General features: G+C 42.6%; 6 protein-coding genes and 1 non-coding gene across 10 annotated transcripts; 3 read left to right on the forward strand and 4 right to left on the reverse strand.

The window, feature by feature from the left end:
* The first annotated feature begins 11 nt into the window (after positions 1 to 11).
* Positions 12 to 473, forward strand: tbca-1 (Tubulin-specific chaperone A). Its single transcript, NM_058558.8, has 2 exons — positions 12 to 214; positions 266 to 473. The coding sequence occupies exons 1-2, from the start codon at positions 26 to 28 to the stop codon at positions 410 to 412; spliced, it is 336 nt and encodes a 111-aa protein (NP_490959.1). The 5' UTR covers positions 12 to 25; the 3' UTR covers positions 413 to 473.
* A 313-nt stretch (positions 474 to 786) lies between these two features.
* On the forward strand, positions 787 to 3508 carry eif-2gamma (protein-synthesizing GTPase). The gene is made up of 6 exons (NM_058559.9): positions 787 to 836; positions 891 to 979; positions 1024 to 1229; positions 1287 to 1677; positions 2512 to 3120; positions 3172 to 3508. The coding sequence occupies exons 1-6, from the start codon at positions 827 to 829 to the stop codon at positions 3274 to 3276; spliced, it is 1410 nt and encodes a 469-aa protein (NP_490960.1). The 5' UTR covers positions 787 to 826; the 3' UTR covers positions 3277 to 3508.
* On the reverse strand, positions 3337 to 3503 carry Y39G10AR.30. Its single transcript, NR_049972.1, has one exon. It is a non-coding gene; the product is annotated as an Unclassified non-coding RNA Y39G10AR.30 (non-coding RNA).
* A 314-nt stretch (positions 3509 to 3822) lies between the features above and the next one.
* Positions 3823 to 5821, forward strand: ekl-7 (PEHE domain-containing protein). Of its 2 annotated transcripts, none has more exons than NM_001306433.2 (5): positions 3823 to 3905; positions 3956 to 4103; positions 4163 to 4685; positions 4731 to 4859; positions 4908 to 5821. In NM_001306433.2, exons 1-5 carry the CDS (start codon positions 3825 to 3827, stop codon positions 5455 to 5457), a joined length of 1431 nt encoding a protein of 476 aa, NP_001293362.1. In that variant the 5' UTR covers positions 3823 to 3824; the 3' UTR covers positions 5458 to 5821. The 2 variants fall into 2 exon arrangements, with proteins under 2 accessions (NP_001293362.1, NP_490961.1); NM_058560.6 differs by having other exon boundaries at positions 3962 to 4103; positions 4908 to 5819.
* On the reverse strand, positions 5807 to 9333 carry mcm-4 (DNA replication licensing factor mcm-4; the record flags this gene model as incomplete). Of its 2 annotated transcripts, NM_058561.6 has the most annotated exons (7): positions 5807 to 6246; positions 6586 to 6799; positions 6849 to 8217; positions 8569 to 8797; positions 8844 to 9069; positions 9140 to 9196; positions 9254 to 9333. In NM_058561.6, the coding sequence occupies 7 exons, from the start codon at positions 9324 to 9326 to the stop codon at positions 5943 to 5945; spliced, it is 2472 nt and encodes an 823-aa protein (NP_490962.1). The 2 variants fall into 2 exon arrangements, with proteins under 2 accessions (NP_490962.1, NP_001293322.1); NM_001306393.3 differs by lacking the exons at positions 6586 to 6799; positions 6849 to 8217; positions 8569 to 8797; ... (1 more) ...; positions 9140 to 9196; positions 9254 to 9333 and having other exon boundaries at positions 5943 to 6167.
* A 207-nt stretch (positions 9334 to 9540) lies between these two features.
* On the reverse strand, positions 9541 to 10112 carry Y39G10AR.32 (the record flags this gene model as incomplete). 2 transcript variants are annotated; one of them, NM_001262210.2, is made up of 3 exons in its annotated part: positions 9541 to 9729; positions 9774 to 9921; positions 9964 to 10112. In NM_001262210.2, 3 exons carry the CDS (start codon positions 10065 to 10067, stop codon positions 9592 to 9594), a joined length of 390 nt encoding a protein of 129 aa, NP_001249139.1. The 2 variants fall into 2 exon arrangements, with proteins under 2 accessions (NP_001249139.1, NP_001293324.1); NM_001306395.3 differs by lacking the exon at positions 9964 to 10112 and having other exon boundaries at positions 9592 to 9729; positions 9774 to 9821.
* Positions 10113 to 11507: 1395 nt separating this feature from the next.
* On the reverse strand, positions 11508 to 14845 carry Y39G10AR.15 (DUF5523 domain-containing protein). Its single transcript, NM_058562.4, has 7 exons — positions 14713 to 14845; positions 14367 to 14661; positions 13742 to 14101; positions 13373 to 13698; positions 12851 to 13319; positions 11839 to 11978; positions 11508 to 11784 (listed from the first exon to the last, which is right to left on the reverse strand). The coding sequence occupies exons 1-7, from the start codon at positions 14766 to 14768 to the stop codon at positions 11598 to 11600; spliced, it is 1833 nt and encodes a 610-aa protein (NP_490963.2). The 5' UTR covers positions 14769 to 14845; the 3' UTR covers positions 11508 to 11597.
* Positions 14846 to 15011: the final 166 nt, after the last annotated feature.

A 15011-nucleotide genomic window follows, 5' to 3' on the forward strand; every position in this document is an offset into this window, starting at 1 on the left:
TCACATTGCAGAACCTCCCGCCGCCATGTCGACCCAAGCCGATCAGCTGAAAGCGCTCCGAATCAAGACGGGAACCGTGCAACGTCTCGTCAAAGAAGTCGCCTATTACGAGAAGCAAGTTGTGAAGGAGGAGCAGAAGGCTGCCCAACTCGCCGCCGACGCCACCAACGAGGACGAGGAGTATGTTGCCAAGAAGTCGAAGGATATTGTTAAGGTTTTTTGAAATAATCCGATTTACGAGTATACGAAATTAAAATATTTTCAGGAAACTGCCAACATGGTCCGCGATTCTCAATCACGTCTCCAAAAAGCTGTGGCCGACCTCCGTGAATCGATTGCTTCTGGGAATTATCCGGAGGAAGCCGCAGAATTCGTCAATGCGAAGACGCTTGTGGACTCCATTTCTGCTTAATTTATGATACTCTTTTGTTATTTTGGGATTTTCGGTGATTTATGATGAATAATTATTGCATTTTACTTGAATACATGGTTTATAATGCCGTATAAATAATTTTAAGAAGCAATTTCGCTAATATTTCCATACGAAAAATATACAGATGTCCGTTAATTCAACGATTTTTGCCTGGTTCGCGCTAAAAAGCAAAACATAAAATTCGAGCTCGTAAATCGACACACGAAATCGCATCGAGACCCTTCCAACCACTCCCATGCGCCTTTAACCCATTTCTAATTTTATCCAATTTTAGCCTGTTTTCTATGCAATCTTTATGGATTTTCAATTAATTTTGAGTAATTTCGATTAATTATAATGATAATTTTTTAAAGATCAATAATCGACTCAACTGGGATCATAAAAACAAAAAATATGGCTTCTGGTAAGTGTTAGCTTTTCGGTTTCAAGAAAATTTCATAATTCTTTCTTAATTTAGAAGCTGAAAAGGACAAGTGCCAGAGCTGGCTTGCGAAACAAGATTTGGACAAAGTCGGAGTCGATAATTTGAACCCACTCACCGAGGAGGTACTGAAAATCAATAATTTTTGAGTTAAAGAGTTATTTTTCAGGTTATCTCTCGACAAGCCACGATTAATATCGGAACTATTGGCCACGTAGCCCATGGAAAATCCACTCTGGTGAAAGCGTTCTCCGGTGTGCATACTGTCAAGTTCAAAAGAGAGTTGGAAAGAAATATTACTATCAAACTTGGATACGCTAATGCAAAGATCTACAGATGTTCTAACCAAGAGTGCCCAAGGCCAGGATGTTACAGGTTATAATATCTCCCTGAAATTTAATTTAAATAAATAATTTTTGAATTCTAATTCAGATCCGCCGGTTCATCAACACCCGATCGGTTCCCATGCGAGCGCGCCGGATGCGGTGGAGAATTCACCTGTGTTCGCCACGTCTCATTCGTCGATTGCCCAGGTCACGACATTCTTATGGCCACCATGTTGAACGGAGCCGCTGTCATGGACGCCGCGTTCTTGCTCGTCGCCGGAAACGAACCATGCCCACAGCCACAAACATCTGAACATCTCGCCGCCGTCGAGATTATGCAGCTGAATCATTTGATGATTCTTCAGAACAAGGTCGATATTATCAAGGAGTCGCAAGCCCGCGAAAATTACGAGCAAATCGCCGGATTTGTGCAAGGAACGGTCGCCGAGAATGCTCCAGTCATCCCGATTTCTGCGCAGCTTAAATATAATGTTGATGTAAGGATCTGAATCTGGATTTAAATATACCACGCTCTCCTCAAGTGTTCATAATTATTAGAGCGCGCTCGCGCGGCACCACACGAACTCCAGAATTCGCGGGAATTCGTTTCGCGGGGACAGCAGTTTTTGGCTATATTCGGCTTCTATGGAAATTATTTTTAATTTTTTTGATTTATAATATTGTTGAGAAGCACCATCCGAATTGAAAATGTGTAAAATTATGAAATCTGACCGAAAACTGAAGTTTTTACAGAGAGGAGTCACCACGGCTTTCTTTAAAATGTATCAGTACCGTCAGTTTTTCGAATTCAGAGTCGTAAAATATGTCATTTTGTAAGTCTGTTTCACGAAAATCCATGTTTGAAATTTTAATTTTTTAATTTCTAATATAAAAATATTCAAAAAATCAACAATTTTACGTTAGAATCTAATTTTTTCAAATTTTCAGTTTTTCATAAGAACAATTTTAAAATTTCAAACATGGATTTTTGTGAAACAGACTTTTCTCTACAAAATAACATATTCTACGACTCTGAAATCGAAAAACTGACTGTACTGATACATTTTAAAGAAAGCCGTGGTGACTCCTCTCTGTAAAACCTTCAGTTTTCGGTCAGATTTCATAATTTTACACATTTTCAATTCGGATGGTGCTTCTCAACAATATTATTAAACAAAAAATTAAAAATAATTTCCATAGAAGCCAAAAACAGCCGCCTAAAACTGCTGTCCCCGCGAATTCTGGAGTTCGTGAGGGGCCGCGCGAGCGCGCTCTAATAATTATGAACGCTTGAGGAGAGCGTGTATACTAGATTAATTGCGATTTTTCAGCTCGTTTGCGAGTATCTTTGCAAGAAAATCCCCGTGCCAGTCCGTGACTTCAAGTCGCCGGCTCGTCTCATCATTATCCGATCATTCGATGTTAACAAGCCAGGATCTGAAGTTGAAAACTTGAAGGGAGGAGTCGCCGGAGGAACATTGACCAAGGGAATTCTGCGCGTCGGACAAGAAATCGAAGTTCGCCCGGGAATCGTCTCAAAAACCGCGACCGGTCAACTCCAATGCCGTCCGATCTTCTCCCGTATCGACTCTCTGTTTGCCGAAAAGAACCAGCTGGAATACGCCGTTCCCGGCGGTCTCATCGGTGTTGGAACGAAGATCGACCCGACACTCTGCCGTGGAGATCGACTCGTCGGTCACATCCTCGGAGCCGTTGGCACTCTTCCAGATATCTTCATCGAAATTGAAATCTCCTTCTATCTTCTGAGAAGATTGCTCGGAGTTCGTACTGAAGGAAAGAAGAAGGGAGCCAAGGTGCAGAAGCTTGTCAAGGAAGAGACTTTGCTGGTGAACATTGGATCGTTGTCAACGGGAGGAAGAGTTACTGCTGTGAAGGGAGACGCCGCGAAGATCAGATTAAACGATCCTATTTGCACAGAGGTAATTCCCACTTTTTATAAAATAATAAATTTAATTTGTATTTAAATTCAGGTTGGAGAGAAGATTGCCATGTCACGTCGTTTCGAGAAGAGTTGGCGCCTGATTGGCTGGGGAACCATTCGCAAAGGTCAAACCGTTGAGCCGTACAAGAACTAGCGGCTATCATCGATTTGTTGTCTACACCGGTTTTGACATATTATTAATCTTTTCCAATTGTTTCTCTCCGTTTTTGTCTCTCTATTAGTCCAAAAAATTTTGTCGGATCCCTGTTTTGGTTCTTTTTTCTGTCCTCCTCCTGTTTCCTACTATTCCACTTCCAGTTTCATTGATTATTTTTCTTTTTGTTGAAAGTGTGCTTGGTGTTTTTTCGATAAATTATTGGATTTGAGTAAAATCTGGAAATACATTTTATAATTGCAGCAAAGATTCAGGTTTTGAAAAACAAAACGAAAAGTGCAGGCTACAGTAACCCACCTTAAAGGGAGGTTTCATTCCTTGCGCAGATGGTCTCGCCGCGATGAGACTTTTGTAGAATGTTTACGGTGTTGTAGGCCGCTAGAAAATTTTCGAATTTCATCTGAATTTCTCTTTATTTTCTCCAATTTTCTCAAATTTTTGTTCGAAAATCTGAATAAAATGTATAAAACTTTTATTTTAACGCCTCGATCGGATAAAACATACACTCTAAATGATAAATTTCAGCGATGCCGGCCCCGAAATTCATCGAAGGTCCGAACACTGTTCAAACGTCACTTTACGGCTATGACAGGAGCAAGAAAGTGCAGGTAATACTCTGAATTGTGCGATTTTTTCCACCCACTAAAACATAACCTAGTTCCAGCTGAACAATTTACGCGGGAAACCAATTATGGTGCTCCGTTCTGATACGGTCATTCCAAAAAACGAAGAAGCACCTCCACCACGAAGCACCTTCGCCAAGAAGTGGGTCGATCGCAGTCGTCATATTCCGACAATTCCACTATGTAGGCGACAATTCCATGTCCTTAACATTTCCCAAAGAAAATACAATTTTAAATTGCAGACAAATCCACGTGCAGATCCTACTCGCACTTTCATCATCAGTACACATGTCCGAAACCTTCGTCGGAATCTGCGTTCCCGTTTCCCATCTCGCCTACTCAAATTGATCTCCCATTCGGGCATACTGCACACGACAGGAAACCATCATGCCTACCAACTCCACGTGGCTCTCCAAACAGTCCGAGATTGACGCCGGAAGACGAGATGACTGTGAAACGATTGTTTGACAAGCTGGAGATCCCTACGACGCCGGCAACATCATCCGCCAGCTCGTCCTACGTTTCGCACAAAACACTTCTAGAGCTCAATTCGAAGGTCTCCAAAACATCAGCCATCGATGTATCCGTTCCACCAGTGACCGAGAGTTCCGAGGCGGACTCAGTCCGAATTGATTTATCGTTTCTCGTCGATACACCGAAAAGCTTGTCGGATTCACGAAGATCCTCGTGCTCGGACACCTCGCCGCCCGATCTCGAGGAGATTGCATCAAGCTGTGATGAGGTGGAGAAGCCGCCGGGTCACACGTATGTAAAAAATGTTCATAAATTTTAAAAAATTTTTTATTTCAGATGCCAAGATGAAGCTCAATGCAACATTTTCCGCAAAGGTGAATGTATTGATGAGAAGAAGGAGCGACAGAACATGATCCAATGGTTCAACGATCTTGTCCAATGGCGTCATGATATTATAGCCAAAAAGTTGGATTCTAGTCGTATTAATAATCTTAAATAACTCGTTTTTTCCAGACGCTTCGGTCCACCACGTTGTCCTCCACCTCCATTGACAGTCACAATGATTGGAGCAAGCCGTTCTCAGCGTGCAAACCCATTTCATCGAGTCGGAGAAGTTCACCCATTTGCCATGGAGGTCATGGATCACGTTCGTCGGAAAATGGACGCGAAACGTTCGTATCGTCTCGTTCCCGCTGGTCCTACTTTCCCCGCGCCACACGAGTTTATGGCGAACGCAAAGTGTTTGGAGCCGCATCTGTTCGTGGAGTACTGCTATCAGCTGACAGCGGCCGCTTACGTTGATACTGGGCTCAATTATCCGAATCGTCGGCCACCGATCCCGCCTCGTATGGAGCCGATACCAGAGCAAGCGTGCCGGGAATCGATTTGCTCGTCGGCTTCCGAGTTCTCATCCGACGGCGAGTATTCCGACGATTCGGATGATACGAAAAACGAGCGACTGCGTCAGAAGTTGGAGAGACATCGTAAACGGGAGAACCGCCTTCGAAAGCTCTTCCGCCGACGGGAGGTTCTAGATGAAATAGACGAGGAAGATGACGATTAGGTGATTGCCAAGAATTTATTTTACTTTCTCTTGTAAATGTATCATTCCTTCATATTGCCCCCGTTCACCTTCCCCCTATTGGATTGTTCGTATTTTCTTTTTAGTTTTCTTCATTTTCACTTATATTTGAAATTTCAATGTTTCAAATATTTTTTGCTTTTTTTTGCTCGCATTCTTTTCCCCAGTTATATTTTCTTTCATTGTGAATTATAGATCTTCAAAATTTAAAAATGTTTCTCCTAATTTTACTATCTCCCCCCGGCCGGCTCTAGCCGCCAAGCTCACTCTGTTAAATTACTGATTCGATTTGATTTCTTTTGATTCGTTTGTTTTTGTGTTCTCAATGAAAGTTCAGATTATTTCCAATTCATTTGCATCATTTGACAATCAAGATCAATGTATTTCAAATTTAAAAAATAGAAGAAAAAGGGTATTATGAGATCCAATGATAAAAAGTGATAGAGTTGTTGTAATGTTAGTCTTGTCTAGGCTTCGGTTTGGAATCTGATTCTGTCACCGGATCGAGCAATTGATTCCTTTTTCGATAACTCGTTGATCGCCTCATCGAAAACTTCTCTCTGGCACGTCTTATCAGCAGATTTGAGAGTATGGAACAGAGCCTTAGAGGTCACAAATCCCTTGGCAGTCTTGAGCTGCTTCAGAACGGCCTCACACATCGCCTCGACCGCCTTTCTTCCAGAAGCACTCATTCCAGATGCCAGAATTGCCACGTCGACACGTCCCGTGGATGGATCGACGGCCGATTGTTTGAGAGCCTCACGCCACAATCTGAAGAAGAAAAAAAGTTTAAATTTTAAATTTCGGCCGATTTTTCCAGTTTTTTCCAGCATTTTACATTCAAAATTGCTTTTTATTCAGTGGGCGGAGCCGGAAAAGTGTGCTTTTGCAACCACCGCACGATTTTTTCGCAAGCCTTGTGCGTTTTTTTTTCGTGCCAGAGTTGCAAAAAAACCGTGCGGGGTTGCGAAATTTACATTTTCGATTCCGCCCACTAGGGCTTTCCACTATAAATGAAGAATAAATCAACAATTTTGAATGAAAAATACAGAAAAAACGACGTAAATCGTCAAAAATTAAGAATTCTGCCGCGTAAATCGACATCCTTACGTGAAAGCCTTCTCCACATCATCCACAGACACCTCTTGTGAAAGACGAATCTTGGCGTGAGCCTCTGAAAGACGAATCAACGACTCCAACTGTCTCGGGTAGGCGGTGATTTGTCCGTGCTGCGCGCCAGCTTTTCTCATGAATAGATACTTTTCAATGATAAATTGTGATGCCTCTTCGCTGAGTTTCGGATGGATATTCGCTTTTGCGTAGGCTGAAATTCAGGAAATTAGGAATATTCAAGCAGAAATATTGATTTTTACCGATATAATCTCTGAGCAAGTTCATGTCCACATGCTCCGTCTTCTCCTGATTACCGTCATTCTCAAAGTAGAGCGAGACGAGATGATTTCCGAGTCTTCTATCCTGCATCTCATCCTGCGCGTCGACAATCAAAAAGATCAGATCAAAACGAGAGAGAAGCGTGTGCGGAAGCGTAATATTCTCCACAATCGTCTTATTTCGATTCCATTTCGAGTCGACCGGGTTGGCGGCGGCCAGCACCGACGCACGAGCATTCAGCTGGCAAATGATTCCGGCCTTGGCGATTGAGAGAGTCTGCTGCTCCATAACCTCGTGCAGCACACTACGAGCACTTTCGTTCATCTTGTCAAACTCGTCGATACAGCAAACACCATTGTCAGCCAGAACTAGGGCTCCAGTTTGAAGAACAAGCTGCTTGGTGTCAGCGTCACGGCTCACCGAAGCAGTGAGTCCGACTGCCGAGGATCCTTTTCCAGAGGTGTACTGACTACGTGGCAACAGACGATAGACGTATTGAAGCATCTGCGATTTCGATGTTCCAGGATCTCCGCACAAGAGAATGTTGATTTCGGATCTTAACTTGGTCTTGTTAGTAGTCTCATCATCCTTTCGAGTTCCTCCGAACAATAAGCACAGCAATCCCCTCTTCACATCATCATGCTCGTAGATCGATGGAGCAATGGATTGAGCAAGAGCATCCATGATATCAGGACGCTTGGAGAGTTCAATGATCTGCTGAATGCGCTCCTCGGTGATCGTCTCTCCATTGTCCTGATGCAAACGCGACGTGTCCATCTTACGGAAGTGCAACGCATCAATTGAAGTTCTGTAGACTGAGGCAAGAGCCCGCTGTTTCGGGTTAACCTTCATTCCAGTCGCCCGGAAGATTCCTGTCACAGTGATACGATCTCCCGGTTGAACTGATTCGACGAGTGAGCCATGAGCATAGACTGAAACAGTGTGCGGAGTCTCTCCAGATGGCATGTCATCTGGCGACTCTTGAAGCTTCACAACCTGCTTGTCAAGGAACACCGATCGATTGTGGACGAGCTGGAAGCAGTGTGTGTTCGAGCAATTCGTGCAGACCACCGGCTCCTCGATACGTCCCTTGTCGACTTCGCTTTCGATTCCGAACGCGCAGACCGCGCATTGGAAGTAGCCACTTCGCATTTCGGGAATCAACGACGACGTTCGAGTCACCATTCCGGAAATTGTGATGAGCTGGTCCACGTCGTTCGGGTTCAGACCGCGCATATTACGGGTTTTTTGCGCGTTGAATGGCCGGAGTTCGATAGATTGGGCGAGTGTGCGATTGAAGCGTTCGGCGAAGACTTCGTTGACGACAATGTCGAGATATGGGATGACATCCTGAAGAAATTGAAGGAATTATTAGATAGTTTAAAGGATCCTCTGAGGATTTTCAACGTATAAACCCAAAATGTGAGCCTCAAATAAACAAATTTCGAGAAAAATGGCCTAAAATCTTCTATTTCGGTGACTTTTCCAGCTTTCCAGCTGTCGAAAAGTGACTTTTCTTGATTAAGGCACTTTTAAAAACCGCTAGGTAGGCTTTAAATGCACCGAAATCAAGGAAAATCGATAAAAAAAATCAATCGCTGCGACACGAAAAAGTGGCCAAAATTAGGCCTTTCTTCAACAGTTTTGTGGAATTATCACGAAATTCGAGCACTTTTTGAGTGAGTCCTGAAGCATTCTTACCGCTGGATACGCGATGACTTTGCGATAAAGAGCCTCCGAAAACGCGTTCAAATGCTTCAAATTCAAGTTAATATGAGTGACCTCCGCATCGTTACACTCGAGAAGTCGCTCCATATAATATGGATGATTGACATCAATTTCGTGAAGCGCCTCATCGTGTCCAGTCATCATATTTTCATCCTCGGCGAGCTGGCTGATCTTGAAAGTTGTCAAAAAGTCGCGGAATGATCTGAAATGTATAGTTTTTTAGTTTTCAAGACAGCTTCTCGCAATACCGTTGAACATCAGCCACACAGATTCGAGTTCCCCAGACGTAGAGACGTGGCTGCCCGTCGTCACCAGCCATCTCGTCCTCCATTCCCCGAATCTGGACGGTACGATGATCGACGGCGGCGATGCCGAGATCTCCACGTGGTCCGCCACGTCGGAGTGTTGAAGCCGACGACATTTGCGACACGGAGCCCATTTCAGAGCCATATTGCAGAGCGGACGCTGAGGAGGCTGAAAATTAAATAATTAAATAATTATTAGTGATTTTCAATTTTCAAAATTAAAAAGTTCAAAATCATACTGGATCTTGGCGACATATTTCCCGCAACCTGCTCCGAACCCGATCGCATGCTGGAATCTGAAATAAATAGTAGATTTAAATTTAAATTACACAGCTGAAAATGAAAATTCTCACGTTGAGACGAAGGTTCAGCGAACAAATCGGCTGACTCGGATTGTGGCTCGGCTGGATCGTTAGAGCGTGGCATTTTCTAGCTGCAAAAATTTACAGATTTCGCTTAGAACAAAGAAATAAAAGTAAAAATGAAGGGAAAACTCCAAACGCGACGCCTCTCCCATCAAAAATGCGGTAAAGCGCTCGCGATTCGAATTCAAACATTTCGCGCGCGCGTGTACACCGTTGCGTACATTGCGGACTTGGCGCCGCGCCAACTTTTCGAACCGTATCGCGGGAATAGTTTGGTAATAATTTATAATTTATTTATGTACAGAATTCTGCAGAATAAAGTAAAATTAAATAAATTCGGGAATATTCAATTCAAAATTAGATAAATTTTTGGGAATCAATTGCGAAGCCTCCAGCAGATCGGCCACCGAATCCTCAAGCCTCGTCACATTCGTGTGAATCACGTTCAATTTGGCGGCGACGTTCTGGAAATGAATTTTATTTTTAGATTTAAAACATTAAAAAATACCTGCATCGATGTGAAACAATCTGCCGCGGATTCCGTCACTTTTTGCATCGTTTTCTCCTGATTCGCGGATCTCTTGTAACAACTATTGATTAATTCCGTTGCGGCGAGCGTCCAATGCTTCTCAAGCTTCTTGTCGACCGGAATTTGCCTGAAAATTATGAAAAATTAGGAAAAAACAAGGAAAAATTACTCTTTAATCGTGATTTTCTCTTGTTGTTCAGATTTTCCATAATTTTCCTCTTCAATTTCATCGTCAGTCTCCGGTGCTTCTCCGTCAAAAGCCATTGAAGACATTTTTAAATGAAAATCTGAAAATATAAATGTAATTTTTGAAATTCGATAGAATGTAAAGAAAAAGAGCAATAAAAAAGTGAGAAGACGCAGAGAGAGAGAAAACGAAAAGAGCCAGCGTATCTTACACTCAAAATAATAAAACTGCGTGGCGTGTACTGCAGAAAACCTAATATTTAGGCCCCGCCTTTTTATCGTCCACTCACGGGGAAAAGGCAAAATTCGGGGACCAACCAATATCCGGTCGCCGACATCCTACGGGTTCCGCGCACCGCTATGTTTAACTCGTTGTGGGCGCGGCAAGCTGTCTCCGCCCGCTGCGAGTTAAACATAGCGGCGCGCGGAACACGTAGGATGTCGGCGGCCTGATATTGGTTGGTCCCCGAATTTTTGCCTTTTCTCCGTGAGTGGACGAGAAAAAGGCGGCGCCTAAATATTAGGTTTTCTGCAGTACACGCCACGCAGTTTTATTATTTTGAGGGTATCGTAAAGAAGATTTATTAGCTAATTATTACGGGAATACTGAACTCGGAAAATGCGTATTGCACAACATATTTGACGCGCAAAATATCTCGTAGCGAAAAGTACAGTAATTCTTTTAATGACTATTTACTGTAGGTCGATTTACGGGCTGGATTTTCAAAACGAATATATATTCGAAATGTGACAGCGATATCAAACTATTTTGTCATTTTTGTGTTTTCTTTTAATATTTTATCGATTAAAGATGATTCTCGTAAATCGACACCCGTGTTACAGTAGTCATTTAAAGAATTACTGTAGTTTTCGCTACGAGATATTTTGTGCGTCAAATATGTTGCGAATTACGCATTCGCAGAATTTTGTGCCCCCATACTACTTTCAATGCAAAATTAAGTGATTTAGGGAAATTTCATTTAAAACAAATTTTTGCCGTTCAAAATTTGACACGGGGTTCTGTCCTTCCTCATTGCATTTTTCGCGCTCCATTGACAATCGCCAGCGGGACTGGGAAAGTCGTGCACTCCACACGGACAAGTACATTTAGTTTTACAACTAAAATCGAGCCGCGACGCGACACGCAACGCGCCGTAAATCTACCACAGATATGGCCGTGCCAAAATGGCCTACTTCGGCAAAAACTCTTCCAGTTCAATTTATGAGGAAAGCCAGAAATCCGTGAAAATTGAGCCGTTTTCGAGATAAATCGAATTTAAAAATGTGACTACTGTAGAAATTTGTGAAAATATCAAAATTTGCGCGTAAAATTCGATGTATTAGCCAATTAGCATACAATAATTAATAATTGTTTATTTGTCACAAGAAATAGCTACACCGGAAGATAAAGAAAAAAAAGTAAATAAAAAAGATGTGTGGACAAATAAGTAAAATGACCAATTGGACCAGCTATAGCCCGGGAGGTCAAGTTGGGGGGAAGAGGGTGTCAAATGGGATAGAGCCTAGGCGCGACGCAAATGCATTTGGAGTTAACAGTTTAGGGAAACGTTTTGCTATTCGATTCCACAACTACAATTTATTAGAAAAAGCAAGAGTTCAAAGCATATTAGTTTCTCTACAAGACGAAGAAGTAGCAGATGTTGTGGTGGATGATGACGTGGATGGTACCAATTGTGGCACCGCAGGCTTTCGCTCTTTCTTCCTAATCTTCCGCTCACCCCTCGTATATTTCTTCTCCGTGAAACGTTCGCTTTTCCCCGGATTCGTCAGTGGACGGCGTTTTCTGGAACAATTCAAATTTTAATTTTGAAAATTCAATTTAAAAAATATCTAGTACCTAGAATATACGTGCAACGTACACTTGTCTGAAACATTGAAAGCGACTTTTCTCGGCTCCTCAAACGGCGACTTCTGATCCTTTTCCTTTACATTAGGCTTTGACCGTTTTGGGTCCAGCTTCAATCCTTCTGCTTCTGCCTGGAATTATTACACAATCATCGAAAAACTTTTGCCGGTAATTGCGCTCTATTGATAATTTTTATAGTGTATACAAAAAGTTTAGATTAATTGTTCCTGAAAACGTGATATTATCTTTGCTCAATGAGTGCTCAAAATACGGCAGCCGGTCTCGAAGCGACAAATATTTTTTAAATGCAGAAAGGTGTGCGCCTTTAAAGAGCACTGTAATTTCAAAATTTTGTTTCTTTGGAATTTATCGATTTTTCATTGTTTTTCCCAAGAATTTATGTGTTTTATTGTTTTTATCGGAAAGCTTTTTCGAAAAATCGATAACCTCTCAGATATTACGGAAGCACAAAATTTTGAGAATGCGTATTGCGCAACATTTTTGCCGCGCAAAATATCTCGAAGCGAAGTAGCTCTTGTGTCGATTTACGGACTCGATTTTCGAATTGAATCATTTTTTATCGATCGAATATTAAAATTAAGCAAAAAAGGAGAAAATAATACGTAGAATTGAATGAAAACGCATTGATCCCGTAAATCAACACAAGAGCGCTACAGTAGTCATTTAAAGAATTACTGTAGTTTTCGCTACGAGATATATTGCGCGTCAGATATGTTGTTCAATACGCATTCTCAGAATTTTGCGCTTTCGTAACACAAATGTTCAAAAAATCGATAATTTTTTTCCAGCAAGTATGCTTCTTCAAGAAAAAGGCTCTCACAATTCTTGTCGAGATATTTTTGGCAAAAAAATCGCAAAACAGCTGCGCTCTATCAGCTACCGTACCGTGGAGTACGGTGGACACGGTTAATATTTTTCCAACAGCATAAAGCGGATACTGTAGCTCGAAAGCTTTGCTCGTGCCAGGACCCAATCCCCTTACCTTCTTCTGCTGTTCAGTGTCGTATTGACGCTGATCAACCTCAAACATCAGCGTCCCATGAAACGTGTTCGCACAAAGTCTCTTCATTTCCTTTTCCTTTTCCAGCGGATCCACTCCGATCGCCTTATCAACTATCTTCAGTCTCTCCAACGCGTCCTCCTTCGGATCCAAAAACGGATCGGTTCGATGAAGTTTCGGTTGAATCGACGCCGGATTTCCGCTGTGCATTTGTTTCAACGGGCGGTGCATCTGGATTAGAACTCTCGGGACCTGCTCTGTGCCGTCACGGGCTAGCCAAAACGGGCGGTTATTGAGGAACACGTCGTTCCGGATGGCTCCCTTGTTGCTCATACGCAACTTCCACGTCTCCTCGTCAAACAACTTTTTCGGCAGATCCGGACTGAAATCGATCGGGTCGTTCGGATTGTATTCCGGCAGGACATAGGATTTGGTAAGGATTTCTTTCATTCTGCAAAGAATATATTTTTTTAAATATATAACAGGCATCCAGGAAAAACTCACCGCTCAACAGTACAATCCGAAACTGCTCGAGAATTCTTCTTTTTGTAGATCTTCTTGAACAATCCCTCCGCTTGCTCCCGTTGATTCGGCTTCGATGCTACGGGTGTCGCTCCTGGAGCACCCGGTTGCTGAACAACTTTCGAAGGATGCTTCTGCAGCTGCCCGGGTCCTCCTCTACAAGGCTGCTGTGGCTGGACAATTTTCGTGGTAGCCTTTCTCGGTCGTTCGTCGACGGACTTCTGATCGGCTGGGGGCAGTTTGAGGGAACGATCCGTTCTTGCAAGAGTCGGTTGCAAATATACTGATGGATGAGAACGTGTTGTTTTCTAAAAATGAGATATTACTAGTGGTTTGATTGCTAAACCCCACCTGCACAGGCTGCTGTGAAGTCGACTTCTTCTGCAGTTTCGATTTCCGCCCACTTGGCACTTTCCCGTTGTACAGGTTATCCGAGCTCGCATCCTCCGTCGATCCCTTCTTCGTCCCCACAACCTTCTTCTTGTCTTCCGGTGATTTCTTGTTATCATCCTGCGTCGCCGCGTCCTTCTTCTTATGGATCTTCCGATCGGTGATCCGACCACTTTTCTTATCCTTGGTGTTTTGTTTGCTAATTTTCTTGACAACTGGTATTGCTGGTGGTGGTGGCTGTGGTCTAGCTAGTGGTCTCTCCAGTTTTTCGGGCTGCTCCGGTTCCAGCTTGGGCCTTTCCAACTTAGAATTTTGGTCGTCCTGAAAAATAACGAAGTTATGGTGAACTCCCTAGGAGTGAAAAGTATCCCCAGACCACTTAACAAGACGCTATCAGATAAAGCATCATTAACTGGGTCAGGTGCATCCCGATCGCGTTCTGAATTGCATTACTTCGGATATGATGCCAGATAGAAAATTTCCAGCCGATACGCATTCCCAATCAAGTGTATAGTCTTCCCCCCGAACATTCTAAGGTACAAACATACCACAGATTCCATCTCTCTTAGTATATGGTCCCACTCACCAAACTCGTCGGGCCCAGCCAATCGTCATATTGTGAATGTTCTTCACTTTCACAAACTTCTTCTAACGACATATCCCAGATAAGATCAATCCTTTCCTCCTCCTCCGGATCATATTCCTCATATGCCAGCGTCCCTTTCGGCGGAGGGGACTTATGTTGTTTGCGGATCTTCTCGGACGGGAATTTTGGCATGAGAGTCGGCGGGAGCTCCATTTTCTTGCTATTTGGATCTTCTTCTGTGATAGTCTTTACTTTTTCCCCGGACTCTCTACTCGCCTTTATTTTCTTCTTTTCTCTGAAAATAAAGAATTAAGGTTAGCTTTCGAAAATAATTTTTTTCACTTACTCCTTATTCGATTCTCCACTGCCGGCGTTTTTCACATTTTTAAGATCTGGCTCCATGATTTGTTGAGTCTACTATTTATTAGTAAGAGACCGTAGAAATGCCACTTCTTCGGTATTGTAAAATAGAAATAAATATCGACTTTTGGAGTGATGATGACATTTCGAAAAATATAAGATTACGGAAAAAGATGAGAAATACGTGTATGACATCACGTAATTAAAAAAAAAAATTAAAATGTAATCTCTTTATATGTATTTAATTTTTTTGTTGTAAACGGTTCTTGTTAAATTTGGAATAAA

The sequence above is a fragment of the Caenorhabditis elegans genome, chromosome I, assembly GCF_000002985.6.
Source record: "Caenorhabditis elegans chromosome I".
In the NCBI taxonomy this organism is placed as follows: domain Eukaryota; kingdom Metazoa; phylum Nematoda; class Chromadorea; order Rhabditida; family Rhabditidae; genus Caenorhabditis; species Caenorhabditis elegans.